We start from the raw sequence: 19,740 nt of genomic DNA, 5'->3' as shown, positions 1-19,740 counted from the left end.
AGCGAGGCAGGAAAGCTACTTTAGCAAATGGCGCTGGTGTAAGTCCACCCGCCCCCGCCCCCGCCCCCGCCCCCCGAAACACTGCTGAGCTGATCCATTACCTTGCTCCAGTTTCCCACTTTCCAGCTAGCGCAGGGACGGAGGTGGCACCTCTTGGCCGGGTCTGGCCTCCGCAGGGTGGCGCAGTCGGAATCCACGTGGGTGCTGCACTGCACGCTCCGCCGGTAGGTCCCCAGCCCGCACGTGGTGGAGCACTGCCCGGGAGGAGGGAGAGATGACAGAGGCTCAGGGTCGCTTCCTCACCTACAGCTCACCCCGCCCCACCCCACCCCGGAGGCAGGGCTCCTCCATCTTGGCTACTCACTAAACCTGCCTGCAGAGCTTCAGAAACTTAACCAGCGCTGGGGCTCCCGCCGCAAGCAATCGGAATGGCTGAGGGTAGGGCTCAGGCAGGAGTAGTTAAAAAAACAAACCCCAGGTGATTCTAATAAGCAGCCAGGGTTGAGAATCCCTGATTTCTATGTGGGAGGAAAACCCAGTGCAAATGGAAATTTGCTTCCCTTTACAAAGTATCCTGGCTAGAAGGTCTATGGAATGACTACGAGCTACAGGCACACTGCTACATTTCATCAACGCTATTCATGGAAAGGGAAGAGTAGAAAATAGCCTAGGTCAATGGTTTTTTCACCTGGCTCATTTATGGAGGCAAATGGGCTTTGCTGGTGGCTCAGTGGTAAAGAATCAGCCCGGCAACACAGGAGAGGTGGCTTCGATCCCTGGGTCAGGAAGATCCCCTGAAGAAGGAAATGGCAACCCACTCCAGTATTCTTGCCTGGAAAATCCCACAGATGGAGGAGCCTGGCGGACTGTGGCCCTTAGGGTCACAAAGAGTCAGACACAACTGAGCAACTGAGCACTGTATTATGTGTGTATATATACCAGTGAGCCAGGAGGGAAGCCCTTTACCTCCATAAATGAGCCAGTTGAAAAAACTGTTGACCTAGGCTATTTTCTACTCATCCCTTTCCATGAACAGCATTGATGAAATGCAGCAGTGTGCCTGTAGCTCGTAGTCATTCCACAGACCTATGTGTATATACACACACACGCATAATACATACATACATATAATACTTATATACACATATACATAATACACATAATACGTATATATAAAATATGTGAAAGTGAAAGTCACTCAGTCATGTCTGACACTTTGTGACCCCATGGACTATACAGCCCATAGAATTCTCCAGGCCAGAATACTGGAGTGGGTGGCCTTTCCCTTCTCCAGGGGATCTTCCCAACCCAGGGATTGAATCCAGTTCTCCCACATTGCAGGTGGATTCTTTAACAGCTGAGCCACCAGGGAAACACAAGAATACTGGAATGGGTAGCCTATCCCTTCTCCAGGGGATCTTCCTGAGCCAGGAATAAAACCCGGGTCTCCTACGTTGCAGGCAGATTCTTAACCAGCTGAGCTACCAGGGAAGCCCATATATATAAAATATATTAGAGATAATAACAGCTGAAGTGCATAGACTCATTGCACTAGTGACCCCACTGTTCACACCCATGCTGTTTGCAATGGACTTCACAGCTCCTCTCATCAAATGATAGAATGTATTTCCCCAGCTGTTGAATCAGGACTGTTCTTGTACCTTTCTTTTGCCAAGAAATTGCAGTGGATGATGGTGTGCAAGTTCTTAAGAAATCTTGCTTGTTTTAGTTCTCTCTCGGACCCTTGTTTCTGCCATGAGAATAAAACTGGCTAACCTCCTGGAGGATGAGAGATCATGTGAAATCAAGCTGGGTGACCCAGCTGAGGCCATCCCAGACCAGCCAGCCTTCAGCCAACCCTTCAAAACATAAGCTGAGATCAGCTAAGCTCAGCCTGGGTCAGAAGACACTTCCAGCAATCCACAGACTCATGGACAAAAATGAACGTTTACTGAGGTTTTATGGTTGATTGTTACATAGCACTATTGTGGTAATAGATAATGGATACAACTACACAACAGGTACTTTTCCTATATTTTCTCTAACCTCAGAGACTCGGGATACAATTAGAATTCTGCAGTTCACTAATTGTGTGATCTTTGGTGGTTTCCTAACTTCTCTAGCAAGTAAAACTGGTGATAAGACTAGGACCTCATTTAAGTTGCTATGAGAACAGCAGAGTTAATCCATACACAGAGTGAGTGATCTACAAATGTTAACTATTAAACATAGCACTGTAACTGAAGCTCCAATACTTGGTCACCTGATGCAAAGAGCCGACTCATTAGAGAAGACCCAGATGCTGGGAAAGATTGAAGGCAGGAGGAGAATGGGACGACAGAGAATGAGATGGTTAGATGACATCACCAACTCAATGGACATGCGTTTGAGCAAGCTCCCAGAGACAGTGAAGGACAGGGAAGCCTGGCATGCTGCAGTCCATGGGGTTGCAAAGAGTCGGACAGGGCTGAGCAACTGAGTAACGACAAAAACAAACATTGCACACCTGCAAGGTCATCGCTATGCGTCCCACTCTCCAGATTTCTGGGGCCCAGAGAGCTTAGCAGTTATGCTCAAGGTCACAAAGACAATACAATGTTAATTTCACACCATGGCAAGGAAAAAAAAACAATGTTTGTTCTAAACCCAGGAGAGGAGCTAGTGAAACCAAATTCCCAGGCTAATGATGACCTTGGTACATCTCAAGTGATGTCTATAGCTCTTTGTGCCATATTTATGTGGTAAATAAACATGTGTCTCTGGGGAACTGAGTCTAGTCCTGTAGGGTTCAGATGTGAGCAGACATTTGTTTAATTCCTTTTTGACAATTTCTATTTAGGCAGCAAACGAGTCCAAAGACAAAGATGACAGGAGGACATTCATGGAATGCAGTAAGCGAAAGGGGATTCCACTGATTGTCTCCTATGTTGGTTTAAAATTGGGAGTGGGGGGTGCAGAGAAGAGAAGATCCTGAGGAGGCAGAGGAACAGCTTCTCTTTGTCCTGGGAACCTTCTCCCTCCTTACAGCCAGTGACCCTGTGATAACTGATTTACCAGGTCAAGGAGCAGGTATTGGGGTGTTCAGAACTGGAACTGCTGTGCAGGGCTGTATCAGAATCATGTGAAAACTGCTGTGAAAGGCTGTGGAAAATTACACTGTCACTTCCATTTACATGACTGCACAGCATACATTTCACTGACTGGCCCAGGGGATCTGACTGAATGATGAGGCAATGGGATGAGAAGTAATCTTCTGTCACAGTGAGATCCACACCCACGCACAGTGTGAAGCTCCTGAGTTTTCTGTCTTGTAATATATCTCAAAGTAAATACTCACTGAGCACTTCCTATATGCCTGACACTCTTCTACACACAAGTTATTATTCCTCTTATTTCATAATAACCGTATGAATCAGGCATTGTTATCCTCATTTTAAAAAATGAGGAAATGGGTGTGGAGAGAACATACAGTCAGTAAGTGATGGAGCTAATACTCAAACCTAGAATGTCTGCTTTCAAGTTTTATGTCTATTCACAATATGAACTTGGTTTTGGTGGCTTAGATGGTAAAGAATCTGCCTGTAATGCAGGAGCCCTGGGTTTGATCCCTGGGTTGAGAAGATCCCCTGGAGAAGGGAATGGCTACCCATTCCAGTATTCTTGCCTGGAGAATCCCACGGACAGAGAAGCCTGGTGGGTTATAGTCTATGGGTTCACAAAGAGTCGGACATACACATTTAATATTTGAAATCACAAGTAGTTAGAGGCATACGCTGTGAACAGCCCTTCAGCACAGGACAGAAAGTGGGAGGACAAGGTGAGAGAGATTTCTGATCAAATACTAAGGAACTTTAGAACTTACTTCCAATATTAAAGAGCAAGAAAGTCTTCATGGAAGATGCAGCTCAAAGCTTGATACTGAAGAACAGGTGGGATTTATTAATAAAAGGAGAAGGAGAAGGAAATTTCAGGCAGAGAAAACCATGGAAACAAAGGAACTGAGCTGAGATGAGCAGAAGGTTTAGTGGAAACAGAGCAGTTGAGATTTGCTGAGGCTTAGGTGGGTGAAGGCATAGGAGTTAGTATGTTGAAAGCTGAATTATTCAAGGATGTGAGGGCTGTTGAATAATAGAGTGGACTTTGTATGATCTGATATGCAATGAAGAGACATTAGCAATTTATGATTAGGTGTTCGGAATGATTAGAAAATTCCTTTCGGAAGAGTGATATGGTAGTAATATGGCAATACATTGCTTGTGATGATATGTGGAAAGCACTGGGGAGAGCAAAGATAGTAATTACCCAGACCAGCAAGGGCAAGAGCAAGGGCAAGGGTCCTAACAAGAGTAGCAACCGAGTGTCCACCATTCTTGACTATTGTGGCGCTACTGGCATTTTGGATTTCCCAAAATGTCACAGGACCCTCATGATCTTTGGCTCCTAGACCCTGAATGCTGGCATCAGCCTCTCCGCCAGCACCGTAATAAACAAAGCATCCCTACTTTTTTCTATATGCCACCCAGCAGCAGACTGGAAACCACTGGGCCTAAATGAGCAGGAAATAAAGAGGAGATGACAGACACGATGTTTTTATTTCCTGTTCATTGAGGCCTCCCCAGTGGCTCAGTGGTAAAGAACCTGCCTGCAATGCAGGAGACGTGGGTTAGATCCCTGGGTTGGGAAGATGCCCTGGAGAAGGAAATGGCAACCCACTCCAGTATTCTTTTTTTTTAATTAATTAATTGGAGACTAAAGTTTACAGTATTGTGGTGGTTTTCACCATACATCGACATGAGTCAGCCACGGGTGTGCAGGTGTCCCCCCATCCTGAACCCCCTCCCACCTCCCTCCCCACCCCATCCCTCTGGGTTGTCCCAGAGCACCAGCTTTGAGTGCCCTGCTTCATGCACTGAACTTGCACTGGTCATTTATTTAACATATGGTAATATACATGTTTCAATGCTATTCTCTGATATCGTCCCACCCTCTCCTTTTCCCACGAAGTCCAAAAGTCTGTTCTTTACATCTGTGTCTCTTTTGCTGTCTTACATATAGGGTCATCATTACCATCTTTCTAGATTCCATATACATGTGTTAATATCCTGTATTGGTGTTTCTCTTTCTGACTTACTTCACTCTGTATAATAGGCTCCAGTTTCATCCACCTTATTAGAACTGACTCAAATGTAGTCAGTCTTTTTTTTTATATAGCTGAGTAATATTCCATTGTGTATATGTACCATAGCTTCCTTATCCATTCATCTGATGATGGACATCTAGGTTGCTTCCATATCCTAGCTATTGTAAACAGTGCTGCAATCAACATTCCACTCCAGTATTCTTGCCTGGAGAGTCCCATGAAGAGAGGAGCCTGGCGGGCTACAGTCCATGGGGTTGCAAAAGAGTTGCACACAACTGAGCAACTAAACAACAAACAGGAAATAAAGAGGAGATGACAGACACGATGAGAGGACAGACACAGACCCAAAAACTGTTAGGGTTTTCTAGTAGGACAGGGAAGCCTGATCTCAGTGGTTAACCTGGACTTCCTAAGGTGTAGTGACTGAGTGGCCAATGAGACCACTCTAGGGAGGGACAATCCCAAAGAAACAACTTCAGAGATGGGTAGAATAAAAAATCAGGGGACAGTGGGAAACTCACAACCCAAAGTCTTCATTCTGAATCCTGATCCTCTCAGACAGTTCTGTGTATGAAACATTTTGACTCAAAAGATGCTTAAAGGGAGCAGGCACCAAGCCCAGTCATGGAGGGGACTCCTGCCAAATGTGGACTTCTAGGCTGGTAATATCCTTGTAGCTTTCAAAACCTCTGCAGTCTGGGCCAATTCCCCCTTTCCAGCCAAACTGCCTAGAATTAATAGTCCCCAACGGCTCCACCATGGTTGCCAAATATTGGGTGAGCTATGATGTACTCAGTAAGACAGTTTATTTCTGTCAAAGTCAAAGGATGACAGGAAATAGAATTAATTCTTTGTATCTTGATTGCCTATAATCAGAATGTTTCAATTAACCTCTGGGCTTAAACAGTCATTGGAGCTGATAGGTACTTCTATTTAGGTTTACTTTATTTGAATATAGTAACTTCTCACTAGATCAATTAACATTTGTCAATTAACATATATTAAATATCCTCAGAACAAAAGCATTAAAACACATTTACATAAGAGGATGAGAAAGGAAACTAATTTCTAGGTCATCCAAAGCTACTTTTTAATGAAACTTTTGTAATGTATTATTCTGTGGACTGAGAAGAGCTGTCCATCTTTATTAACCCTCCTAATGTGATGACTGTTTCATCTGAAAGGGTCTCTCCTTGGGCTGTACTTTAGGGTCTCCTTCCATTTCAATACTATAAATGTTTCCCCAAAAGTCACCAGTGACTTATTCATTGTAAGATCCATTAGGTTCACTGTTAATTCTCACATTGCTTGATGTCCATGGCACTACACCTCTTGATTTAAGTCTTAATTAGTAGACTGTCCCTTACTAGTCTTTCACATGGGATCTCTTTGCCAGCCAGCTTCTTAAAATGTTAGTGTTTTCCAGAGTCCCATCCTTGGGCCACTCCAGTTTGCAGCCTTCAGGTTGTACTTGGATGACCTCGCTCACTTCCAAGGTTTGAACTTCTCCCTATTGGTCATGGCCACCAAATGCCATCTCCAGTTTTCACCACTCTCAAGAACCTCAGATAAATACACACAAACATCTGCTGGTTATCCTTTGGATATCCCAAAGGTCCTGCCAACTAAACTCAATCTATAACTGGACTCATCATCCTTTCTTTATCTCTGTTGAAACTCACTCTTTCTGTACATTGTATGATATCTCAGTTTATGGGAGCACCACCCATTGGATACCCAAGATTCCAATGGAATAGTCATGACAGACTCCTCTACACCTCTCTTCTCCTCACATTCCACATCCAATTATTCACAAAGTCCTACTGATTTTAAGTTCCCCATATCTCCTGAATTTATCTTTCCCTCTTCATCCCAAGCATTCTTGTCATAGTTCTCATTCCTCATCTAGACTACTGCAGTATCCTCCCAACATGTCATATCCCTTATCCTCACTGCTTCCGGAATGGGCCACCTAAAACACACAGTGGGCTATGTCATTCAGTGGCAGAGACTGCTAGATCCTCACTACAGTCCTTTTTCCTCATCCTCCTGAGCATTCAACTAGATTATGTTTTCTATCCATTTTGCACTTGGCTTGGGTCAAATGAGTTCTAGACAGTGGAACATGAGCAGAAGTAATAAATGCCCCCTTCTAAGTTTGGCCCATAAAACCTCCTGTGGGAGAGCCTCTGTGCTCTTTTCCTTCCTAACTGTGACTAGGATGGTGACCACAGGGCTAATTTGAAGACGGGAGGATGGTAGAGCCATTGTCAGACTGGAGTCTCAAAGAACTGCACATGGGTCAGAGCCTCATTCTCTACCGCTACCATTGCAGACATAGAATTACCATGTATTATTATGTGAGCGAGAAATCAACTTCTGTTTTGGTGAACCATAACTTGTTTGGCTCTATTTGTTAACAACAGCCTACCTCTCACTGTGCGTCTGCACATGACTTCTAAGTACACACACATATTGTACATATGCCATTATGTACAATGTCATTCATACTTTATTCTGATATTGATACCATATACATGCCTTTCGACTAGTCTTTCACCCTCTGTTTGTCCTTCCTTGTATTTTTCTCAAGGCCCACGCTGTCTTTAACGGAAGATGCTTTCAGACTTCATCTCCACTGACTAATTAACAAAATCCTACAAATTAACAGGTAGCCTCAGTTTCCAAATCTTGTTCTCTTTGTTGTTGAATTTAGACCAGACTGTTTTGTTGGATAGAGGACAGTAAGCCTATTTAAGTCCTTTAGGGGTGACCCATGTTTTTGAAAGGAAAAATACCTTTTGAGGGTACTATGTGAAATGATACCATTCATAAACCTACACAGTACATTTTCATTTCAAATATCTAGGCTGGCTGAATCCACTTCAGTGACCATTTGCTCCTGCAAACTCAAGAATAACCACAAGCCCTCAATGTTATTTGAAAGCACCTTCTTATGAACCATGTGATTTTCTCATCTGTCTATCCAGGGTTACCACATAACTGGCATTGTTTTTAAGGATCATATGATAAAGGAAGAAACAAATATAACAGAAGGCAGAGACAGTGTGATGCTTCTGACTGTAAAGCAATGGATCATAGGCTATGAAGTTTGTCTGCTTGGGTTCAAATCCCTTCCATGTGTGTGTGATTCTGGCTAGCTACTTCACCTTTCAGCTCTTCCTCATCTCAACAATGGGGGCTACATTACCAATCTCCTTGGGCTGTACTGAGGGTTATGGGAGTGACTACATGTGAAATAGCATGAAGTCATTCTATAAAGCATAGCACACACTTCATACGCATTCACTGTCAACGTACTTCTCATCATTAAGAGCCCATTTAGACTTTGCTAACGGAAAGAAATCTGACCAAAATGTCAGGGATCATGAGATTCATTCCTCTCCTTTTCTGAACAAATTGGATTACTCTAAGCCTGGAAATCTTTTTTGTCCTCCTGAAACTGGATTCTTTACTTGAAAATGGAGATAATAAGATGACTCTCCATTGACAGAAAATGTAATGAACATGATTTCACTTTAGAAATCAAAATAGATCAATGTGAAAACATAGTTTGAATACAAATTAAAAAAATTTGAAAGGTTGCATATACCTATTTTTTGCCAGTATAGTCAATTTCGGGACCAACGGTGCTGACTGATTTATACAACAGATTTTAAACAGTGAACTTGTCAGCTGCTGCTAAAATTCACTAGAGAGACTGCAGATTAGAGTGGAAAGATTTAGAAGGCTCATCTTCCAATTTACATGTCTATAGACAAGTCACTTAACTGTTAAAAATCTTAGTTTCTGTAATTGTGAATTGGTACAAATGGAGAGCTTACCTGCTCCCCAGGACTATGAAAAGGAGAAAACAGGAGACTACATATGAAAGTGGTTTGGAAATTAACATGCTTCATAAATTAAATGTATTTTTATTTTTACATTAGCTGCTAATACTTCTTTTTAGCTAGGGAGATGAGTCATGCATCGTCATAAAAATTGCTGAATGATTTGAACATGTGATTATTTTGCCACAAAGTTCTCTTTTGAGTTGTCAATTTATTTTTAACAAGTTCAAATACTGTGCATTCAAAATACAAATCGGTGAGAAATGATTGTGATGCTTCAAAGGATGTAATTAGTTTTAGAAATGGAGAAACAAATATCTAGCCAAATTCCTGAAGCCTGAAAACAGGAACCAATGTTTTGTCATCATGTTTATTTTCTTCTTACTCTATCTATGAGTCAAAAAGAGTTTTTTTCAAGAGAATTTTTTTAATACAAGCAAACACTGAGTCAAAAAAAAAAAGGAATTGTTAATAAAGTAAGCATAGAATTCTTTTAAAGAAGTTTGTTTTAGATTTCCATTCCAATTGTGACTACTTGATAGGTTTAAATCAGATTCTCAACATTGGCTTTCTGAATGAAATGTGAACTCAGGTCCTCCCATAGGATTCTTTGAATCCTATGGATTCTTTGGTCCTTCCTCATAGGATTCTTACAGTTTGTAGCTGGAAGGGACATTGGAGAGGAGAGGTGATTTGTACTAGCTTCATGGTTCTGGAGATCAAAAGCAGGTTCAGAGAGGCAGACTGAATTCTCCACTGTCACACAACTGGCTGACTCAGGTCTCCAATTTAGTTCTATGTTCTTCTCACTCTATCTCACTACATTGTTCTCTTAACCTGGACTTTTTTTTTTCATATGTGGAGTTAGGTGAAGAGGGAGGTGAGGGCATGGACCTGATTGCTTCACTTTTTTTCAAGTCCATTTGGAAATCTGCACAGAAATGCAACACCCCTAGCTAATTCCATATAGAATCAGGCCTGGGTAAGAAACAGAACTCTTACCTCACTCCAGTTTCCAACAATCCAGTAGGCAGGGCTGTGTCCCATCGAGAGATGCTTGTAATCTGAGGCATTCAGCAGAAATCCCTCAGCCATCAGACTTGTTGCATCTTCCTTGGTCAGGACTGGTCCGGGACTCTGTGTTAGGTTCATGTTGCTTGGAAGTTCTGGGGGGCGATGGTTTACTGGCTCTTTGGAGTATGCTGGCTGGTGGTCTGCTCCCAGAGGGAGTGGAGTATTAGCTGGCTTTTCAGTGACCATCCCTTCAGCTCTGGATGCTCCATTTTTGACAGTAATGGGCCTTTGGCTGGGTACCAGGCCTTCTGATACTGTGCTAAAGGGTGGCCATAGAGATGTCCCCACAAGATAAGGGGTTGGTGGAGCTCCAAGTGGTATTTCTATACTTCTTTCCCCTGGAGCATCATTTCCAGGTACTCTGATCTTGGTCCATGTCACAGAGTTGTTCTCATTTTTTTTCTCAGATGGTTCTCTGTCTTCCCCTGAGCCACTATGAATCTCCATTTCTGGCTCTTTGGTCAAGGGACTGTAAAACGAAGTCACCTGCCAAGTCACAGCATTGCTGGAAGTTGACAAGTCAGAACCACTCGTCGTTGTGATGATAAGGTCTCCCTTGGAGGTAGGACCAGTGTCGGGATTGGAAACATTCTCTTCATTTGGCTGGATGCTCAAAGACCGAGAAGTGAGGATGGGCTGGGAAGTACTTCCAGTGGAAATGACATTATGGGTGTCCAGTTCAGTTTGGATTGAACTATTCCGCCCCTGCTTCCCATCCAGGTCTCCTTTGGAGGCTGTGGAAGGATCAGGGCTGTTAACTGTCGGAGCGCTTGGGCTCAGAGGCCCAGGCACTGTGGGTGTAGTCAGCACCCCGGGACTGGGTGTAGTCAGCACCCTGGGACTGGGTGTAGTTGGAGGGACAGGCTTGAAGGGGTCATGTGTTGGTAGCTTTTTCCCACTGAAAATTGTGCCTCTGTTGGGCTTCAGAATTCTCCGGCTGGATGGGCACTGCTGGAGGCCACAGAGAGCTCTGCTGTTGGGTTTCCTCGTCATGTCGCAGGGCTCATCGTGGTTCTTGGCACACATGACACTGCGAATCCGTACTCCACCACCACAGGAAACAGAGCACTGGAAAAGAGAGATGGCTGTCAGTCGAGTGGGAAAGACGCGTTGCTTCTCAGGCTACAATTTACAGCAAATCAGGACAGGCCCAGTAGAGACTGCACTGTGCAGCTAAAATAATTTCCTACCTTTGTATTTGACTTCTCTGCAATTTTAGTTTCCCATAGAAATATGTATTTTGGGGAGACCAGCTGGGGCTCAGGACTAACAATCTACCCTTCACAAACTGAAAATGCAAAACCATGACGTGGTGAAACTGAAGTCTCTCTGGGCCAGGACTATTGGATGGTGGATCCACAGAGGGCAATGATTTAAACAATCGCCTGATTTTTCAGGAGAGATAGAAATATTATCTTCCCTAAGGTTTCAGTGCTAATAAAGTGTTTTATGTATTTTCTGGGATCTATTAATTTAATGATAATGAGCCTGTCCCTTTATATTCATATAAGTCACACAGCCTCACTCAGGTATCCTAAGCTCCATTTTCTTGCTTGTTGTCAGATGGACTCAGATTAAAAGCTAGACAGTCAGTGTATGCATAACACGTATATAGCTCCAGGACCTTTTATGAAATTTAAAGGTGGGAAGTTAATCAAAGGTGGGGAGATACCCTGTCCAAAGAGTTAGGGGAGCCCTGGAGCATGGTGTCGATATATACATGGATGTTGTGGCAGGTGCCTCTCTCTAGTGGTCCTCCCAGGGCATGCAAAGCACAGATGGCTAGACTGCCTTTGAAGGAATCCTAACAGGACAGTCACTCCTCAGGATTCATGGTAAAGATCTCTTTGCAACCCTATGGACCATAAGTCACCAGGCTCCTCTGTCCATGGGGTTCTCCAGGCAAGAATACTGGAGTGGGTTGCCATGTCCTCCTCCAGGGGATTTTTCCGACCCAGGGATAGAATGTGCATCTCTTACATCTCCTGCATTGGCAGGTGGGTTCTTTACCACTAGCACCACCTGGGAAGCCCAAACCATACATAGTACATAGTTGTGATCAATACATAACACTAGGTTTCTTGATATATTTTTTTAAATCACATTTTTACCCAACTGCTCCATTTTTAGCTTTCTTTCCCAATGATAGGTTAAAGTATCTACCCAATAGTTGGTTCTTGAACTTGGACTGTCCAGGAGTTTGTGTTGGCTGGTTCGCATTTGTCTGTCTTACCTCTCTGACCCTAACATAGGTTTGCTGAAGATGGGGACTACATAATGTTCTCCTCTGGAGAAGGGAATGGCAACCTACTCTGGTATTCTTGCCTGGGAAATTCCATGGACATTGGAGCCTGGTGGGCTACAGTTCATGGAGTCGCAAGAGTTGGACATGACTGAGCAACTAACACTTTCACGCTTGGGGGAACAATGCTTCATAGACCAAATCCTACTTTCAAGTTCCTCTGTATTAGAAAATAAATTTCCTGGATTTCAAAGGGCTTCACAGTCATTATTCTGTGTGATACCCTGTGAATATCAGCCCTGTGAGACCTATACAACTGTGAGATTTACAAGACTGGAATTATTATTCTATCTCTTACAAGAGAGGAAGCTGACACTCAGGAACCCGCTTGAAAGGTTACAAGTCAGTGGCAGAGTAAAAATTGGATTAATTCCATGCCTCTCCCGATCCACCAAAAAAAAAAAACAAACCCTAGCACAGCATGGTGGACAAGCAATTTGTCTACTGAATTCACTTATTGACTTGATCAAACTTTTGATTTTTGAAAAGTTACCCAAAGGCTTTTATTCATAAGTGAACTCCGGGATACTTCTTGGAATACAATGATCACTTACTACATATTTATTAAGTGACTATTCTACCTGGAAAATAATCAGGAATGGGGATATTCTTCTCCCCGGGAGCTTATGCATTTTTCACTTTGAGTTTCTTGCCTTCTCAAATCCTACTTTCAAGTTCCTCTGTATTAGAAAATAAATTTCTCCTTAATTTTGTTGCAATCCAGCATAATCACTCACTGATATCTGTTAAAATCAGCATCTTTGAAAAGTAGGAGATGCATGTGAGTACAGAAGACTGTGTTGCTCAGGGAATGTTCAACTGCAGAGTTGGGTCAACCAATAAAGCTGTAGTGCTTCCCAGGTGACGCTAGTGGTAAAGGACCCACCTGCCAATCCAGGAGACATAAGAGATGTGGGTTCCATCCCTGGGTTGGGAAGATCCCGTGGAGGAGGGCATGGCAACCCACTCCAGTATCCATGCCTGTAAAATCCCATGGACAGAGAGCCTGGGGGGCTACAGTCCACGGGGTTGCACAGAGTCAGACACAACTGAAGCTGTGAGATAAGATGTCAGCAAACACCTAAACAACCAGCTCGAAGACTGAACTTCCAAGTTTGTTTTGATGTAACAGTATTAATCTTTGGACTTCCCTGGTGGTTCAGACGGTAAAGAATCTGCCTATAATGCAGGAACCCTGGGTTTGATCCCTGAGTCAGGAAGATCCTCTGGAGAAGGGAATGGCAACCCACTCCAGTATTCTTGCCTGGGAAATTCCATGGACATTGGAGCCTGGTGGGCTACAGTGCATGGAGTTGCAAGAGTTGGACATGACTGAGCAACTAACACTTTCACGCTTGGGGGAACAGTGCTTCATAGACCAATAAATGCACACTTATTTCCAACTACATGGAGACCACCAATAAAGCTCTTAAAACCCTGCAGTGAGGAAATGGTCTCTTGTAGCATCTTCTGTGACTCACTTCACTTTAAAGCCTGGAAAGTGCAGCCTGTGGGTTTTTATTTTTCTGGCTTGCTACAATGTTTCTGCTTTTCTTGTGTATGAAGAGACTTTATGCTGCATTCATTTTAGTCATCCTGAGTCACTTCTCCACTGATCTGAACTCCTAGTGTTTTCAAATCTCCACTTTGTAAAACTGTATCAGTCTAAGTAAATAATACTCTAGGTATGCCTGAACATATTTCCATGCTGGCTGCCTCAGACGGGTTCCAATTTGAGAACTGATTCATAAATCAGGACCTGGATAACCCTAATACCAAGCAGGTGTACCCTGCCTTGCGTTTTCTTTCCAAGAAATGTCAGAGTAGACATAGCTAAAAGTAGGAAACTCTGATTTTTTTTCTTCTCTGGTTGTAACCTTTTTTGGTTTATTTTGATTTGCAACATCTCTAAAACCCACAGAATTTACTCTACAACTTTACAAGCATTTTTAAAAATCCAGAAGGATATGCATGTGTGCCCTCCACCCCATGATGAACTATGAAATTAAAAAGTTATAAAACCTGTAAGAAATAGCACCTGATATGCCATTATAAACTCTAGGCATGATGTAGGGACTAAGTTCAGCTTCCTCATCTAGAAACTGAAAGTAATAATAACCTTTCAAGACTGACGATATATTATACAAGACGGCAATCTTAACATAGTGCATAATATATAGGAGACAACTGGGAATTGGAAGGCATTATTATCACTGTTATAATAACGATGCTGATAGTAATAATAGTAATAATAACAAAGGGCATGGGGGTCCCCAATTTCTACTATCCCTCTGAAGCACAGAGTGACACACAGACCTATCTTGCAGGATGCTGTGAAGTGAGCATCTGTGTAAATAAAGTGGTTGCAGGCACAAGTCTAGAAGATACCACGGAGACGCATATTCCCATTAGTTTATTGCTGGATTTTTTTTTTTTTTTTTGAATTTGGGTTTCCTAGGGCCAATAGATATGTTTTTATTTCTAATTTACAAATTATAAGTATTAAATAATTGTATTCACTATGAATTTGTTCAGCCTAAAAGAATAAAGCAGGAGTAAATAATTGCTATCTAGATAGTTTAATTAAAACACATTAGGTTTTGGTCTTTCAAAACAGAAGATTATTCTAGAACAGAAACACCAAAGTCGCAGCCTAAGAGGTACCTATGGCCCATGGGCATGTATTCTTTGGTCTGCTCAACCTCAAAAGAAACAAGCAAATAACAAAAGACAAATATAGAATTAGCAGGCAACATTTTAAAGTGAGAAGATTCCATATTAAAACTCCAGGTTTTTTAGCTTCTCTTGAAAAAGCAGGTGATCTGTAACTATGGGCCCCATTCCCAACTGGCAACTCAAAAACTTCATGACCAGATACCTCGTCTGGGGAGTTTACATGTTTCTTGACCTACTATTCAAACCCATCCACTGTCCTCACCCAGTAGACATGGCATCTTTCAAATAATCGATGCTCACCATTCCTTCGCACTGGGGCACATTATGTCCAGTGAGGCAGTCAGTGTGAACTGTCTACTGTGTATACAGAGCCTAAAAACTCAGGTGGTTTTTCTCCTAGTCGCAGCAGAACAAGTGGTACTGTTTTGTATTCAGCCCACGCATTTCCTAGTATATCTTCCAACTGTGTTTATCTCCTTAGGAGCTGTCAAGCCCTTCAGATGAGATAAATGCAGGACACAGTGCCACACTTAGAGCTCATCTCAATTGCTAGTTTCAGGATCCTCAAAACCAGTTTCTGAGATGATTACCTTACGCCCTTCTTGCCTTATAATTTTGAACTCTGTACCAGGCAAACAGTTTGTCAATCTGTGAATGTCCTCCCTGGGAGTTATCTTGCCCTCACTTGCCATCACTCTGAGATTAAGGCCTCTGGGGGGAGCCTGCTGAGAAAGAAGTCTGCTGCTAAATTAGTCAACTCCCAACTCCCTCTGCCCGAGGGATGCTGTGGGGGAGGGGGCTTGCAATTGGCTCAGAGCTGTCATGCTAAAAGAGAGTTTATTCAAAAACACAGCTGGGGTTTATCAGAGAGGTTGGGTTAAAGGGATGAGTAGGGAAACAGCCAATACATAGTCTCAGGAAGTGATAAATGAATGATTGGTTGTTGTTGTTCAGTTGCTCAATCATGTCTGACTCTGCGACCCCAAGCACTGCAGCACGCCAGGCTTCCCTGTCCTTCACTATCTCCTGGACTTTGTTCAAACTCATGCCCATTGAGTCGGTGATGTTATCCAACCGTCTCATCCTCTGTCATCCTCTTCTCCTGCCCTCATTCTTTCCCAGCATCCTTTTCCAGTGAGTCAGCTGTTCCCATCAGGTGGCCAAAGTATTGGAGCTTCAGCTTCACCATTAGTCCTTCCAATCTCATACTAAAATCATTTTGAAAGTAAGTGACCTATTACAGGTTGAACTGTGTCCCCTCCAAAAAAGATAGAGCCTTAACTCCTGGTCCCCCGCTTCTCTTGTGCCTCAGAATGTGGTCTTATCTGGAGATGCTGTCTTTACAGAGGAAGTCGAGGTAAAACGAGGTCACTGGGGTGGACCCTAATCCAGTATGACCATTGTCCTCACGAAAAGGGTAAATCGGGATGCAGAGACGCACATAGAGAGACGGCACCACATGGAGATGAAAGCAGAGGTGATGGTGATGCATCTATCAGCCAAGAGACACCAAAGATTGTGAGCAAAGCATCAGAGGTCAGGAGAGAAGCATGGAAACATTTCTCTCTCACACCCCTCTGTCCATGGGACTTTCCAGGCAAAAACACTGGAGTGGGTTGCTGTGCCCTGCTCCAGGGGATCTTCCTGACCCAGGGATCGAACACACATCTCTTATGTCTCCTGCATTGTCAGGCAGGTTTTGTTTTTGTTTTTGTTTTTTACCACTAGTGCCACCTGGGAATCCTCAGGAGGAATCAACTCTGCGGACACCTTACTCTTAGACTTCCAGTTATTGTGAATGAAAAATGCTGCCCATCATGGCAGTAAATAAAGGATGCTGCAGTTGTCAAACCCAGCCAGCCCTGAGGGGACTCAAGAAGGGGAAGAGCAGGGCCCTGACCCAGATAGCTAAAGTGTACATCAGAGGCATGATTTCAGAGAGCCCAGACTCTTGCATCTTCTCATACATAGAAAAGTACTAAATTCATTAACTTGAGACATCTGGTTTTCTTTAATTAATGCTAATCTTTAGATATGAGGCCCTATAGTTCAGGGGTTAGAATACTGGTCTTGTAAACCAGGGGTCGTGAGTTCATATCTCGCTGGGATCTGCTGAGTTCCAACTACCTAGTCTTTGTTGCAAAAACCTCAGTGTCAATCCCAAGCTTCCAATTTATCCGTCCCCTGCCTTTCCCCCTTAATGACCACAAGTTTGATTTTTACACCTGTGACTCTTTTCTGATTTGTGCAACAATGGAAGTCAACTATGCACGCTAAGTCACTGCAGTCATGTCTAACTCTTTGCGACCCTATGGACGGTAGTTCACCAGGCTCCTCTGTCCATGAGATTTTCCAGGCAAGAATACTGGAGTGGGTTGCTGTGCCCTCCTCCAGGGCATCTTCCCCACCCAGGGATTGAATCTGCATCTCTTATGTCTCCTGTGCTGGCAGGCGGGTTCTTTACCACTGGTGCCACCTGAGAAACCTCTATATTCTGGCTCCTCCCTTTCCTCTTTGGTACAGTCCCTCAGAGCTATCTGAGAGGTGGCATCTCAGGCTTGATGCCTCCCTTCTGTCCACCAAATAAAACATAACTCTTGACTTTGAGGCTTTGCATTTTTTCAGTCAATGTTACAAAATTGGTGAGACAGTACATTTCTATTATTTAAGGTGCCCAGTTTGTACTTTGTTAAGGCAGTCCTAGCAAGCAAATATACAGCTCGGAGGAGAATCAGTATGACCCCCCAACTGGTTTTCTTCGAGTAGCTGTTTCAGACAAGGGTGCTCGCGTGTGTTCTTCAGGAAACCTGGCGGAGCATGGGCTGCTGGCATCTGGGAAGAACTGAGATGCTGGCACTCGCAGAGGTGACACGCCAAAAGAGCAGGCAGTCAAGGCTGAAGCATCAGGTGTCCAGCCTCACATGACTGTCCGGGACCTTGAATGAAACTGGGGAATACTGAGAGTAATTGACTCAGCCATGTCTTCTCACCTTCCGGGCTGTCTCCCTGCAGTTTTCAGGAACTCTTGTGGCTCTTCACCTGAGTTGTGTGTGCCTGTTTTCATTTAGCAACAGATACACCATGGGCATTTGCTGCAGTGCTTTCTGTTTGAAGAGCCAAGAGAGCTTGATCATGAAACATTTAGTCTACCCGGTCACACGTGGAAGCCAAAACCCATGTGAACAGCTTTGCACTTAATAAACTCTCAGGAGCTGGGCTAATTAACTGTTGTATTCATTTGTTTGTTTGTGTGCTTTGGTCAGGCACAAAGAGAGTAGATTAAAGATCTCTGCAGACCCTGAGCATGTCTGCTGTTGAGGCTCTACCCTAAGGCCCATCCAATATATTAAAAACCATCTCTCGTCTCAAGTGACATATAATCTTCTTCTGTAAAAACAATTTGAAAAGCTTTTCATTCTTTTGCTTTTGAAAATATTTGGTGAGGACCACTCATTTAATTTATGAGTGGTTCTGATTTCTCTGTGATCATTACACATAGTCTGGAATTCCAGCAAAGTGAGAAAAGCCAGTCTACAAATTGTTTCCTAAACAGAATACATTTTTTATGAACACTGAGAGCTGTCATGTTGTTACATTTTGCAGATGTTTGAGAGGCTTTACGCCAGAGTTCAGAGTAAAAGCTCTGTTGCCAGCAGTCAAATCCTGGCTCCATTGTTTAAAGGCTGTGTGACTTTGGACAAGTTTCTAAATATCTCTATGCTTCTCTTTCTTTACCAGTGAAATGGGGCTAATAAGGCCATTGTGTGCTCAGTCGTGTTTGACTCTTTACAACCCTGTGGGCTGTAGCTCACCAGGCTCCTCTGTCCAGGGATTTTCCAGGCAAGAATACCGGAATGGGTGGCCATTTCCTCCTCTAGGGGATCTTCCTGACCCAGGGATCAAACCCACGTCTCTTGGGTCTCCTGTATTGACAGTTGGATTCTTTACCATTGAGTCACCTGGTAAGCCTGGTAATACCTACAAAGGTGTCTAATATACATACTATATGCTTGATAATCCTTATTTTTAATATGTAATTAAATATTGATTTCTGATTTTTCAGTGTCCTTTGCTTTATTGGAGCAACACAGTAGTTTTACTTTTCAGATTTTAAACACTTTTGTGGGTCCATGAAAACGTTGCAGTCGCTAAGCCACGTGCCCCTGCATAAAAGGACTCTGAGCTCAGAGAGGGAATTAGATGAAGATGCAGGGGCCAATACACGTTCCCCCTACAATGTAGAAGGATTCCCTTTTCTCCACATTCTCCCCAGCATTTATTATTTGTAGACTTTTTGATGGTGGCTATTCTGACCTGTGTGAGGTGACACGTTATTGTAGTTTTGATTTGCAATTCTCTAATAATTAGTGATGTTGAGCATTTTTTTCATATCTATATGTTTTCTTTCGAGAAGTGTCTATTTAGATCTTCTGCCCACTTTTAAAAACTGGATTGTTTTTTTGATATAAGAACTATATGACCCAACAAACCCTATTCCTTGGCATATACCCAGAGAAAGCTGTAATTCAAAAAGATATATGCACCCCAGTGTTCACCGTAGCACTGTTTACAGTAGCCAGGACATGTTCAGTAACAGAGGAATGGGAAAAGAAGTTAGGGTACACACATATAGTGGAATATCATAAAAAAGAATGAGAGAATGCCATTTGCAGCAACGTGGATGGATGTAGAGATTG

At 43.2% G+C, this 19,740-nt stretch overlaps 1 protein-coding gene across 3 annotated transcripts in view; it reads right to left on the bottom strand.

Annotated features, from left to right (window-relative positions):
• The window catches only part of ADAMTS12 (ADAM metallopeptidase with thrombospondin type 1 motif 12), a 378,886-nt gene that overhangs the window by 37,095 nt on the left and 322,051 nt on the right, over nucleotides 1-19,740 (bottom strand). For all 3 annotated transcript variants that reach the window (XM_043488507.1, XM_043488506.1, XM_043488508.1), the window contains 2 exons: nucleotides 9,994-11,133; nucleotides 102-254 (listed from right to left, as the gene is read on the bottom strand). In XM_043488507.1, coding sequence (XP_043344442.1) covers nucleotides 102-254; nucleotides 9,994-11,133 — 1,293 coding nt within the window. The remainder of the gene's footprint in view (nucleotides 1-101; nucleotides 255-9,993; nucleotides 11,134-19,740) is intronic.

This window comes from Cervus canadensis, chromosome 16 (genome assembly GCF_019320065.1).
Source record: "Cervus canadensis isolate Bull #8, Minnesota chromosome 16, ASM1932006v1, whole genome shotgun sequence".
Taxonomy (NCBI): domain Eukaryota; kingdom Metazoa; phylum Chordata; class Mammalia; order Artiodactyla; family Cervidae; genus Cervus; species Cervus canadensis.
Note: the sequence above shows the minus strand (reverse complement) of the source record. Positions and strands in the feature narration are given on the sequence as shown.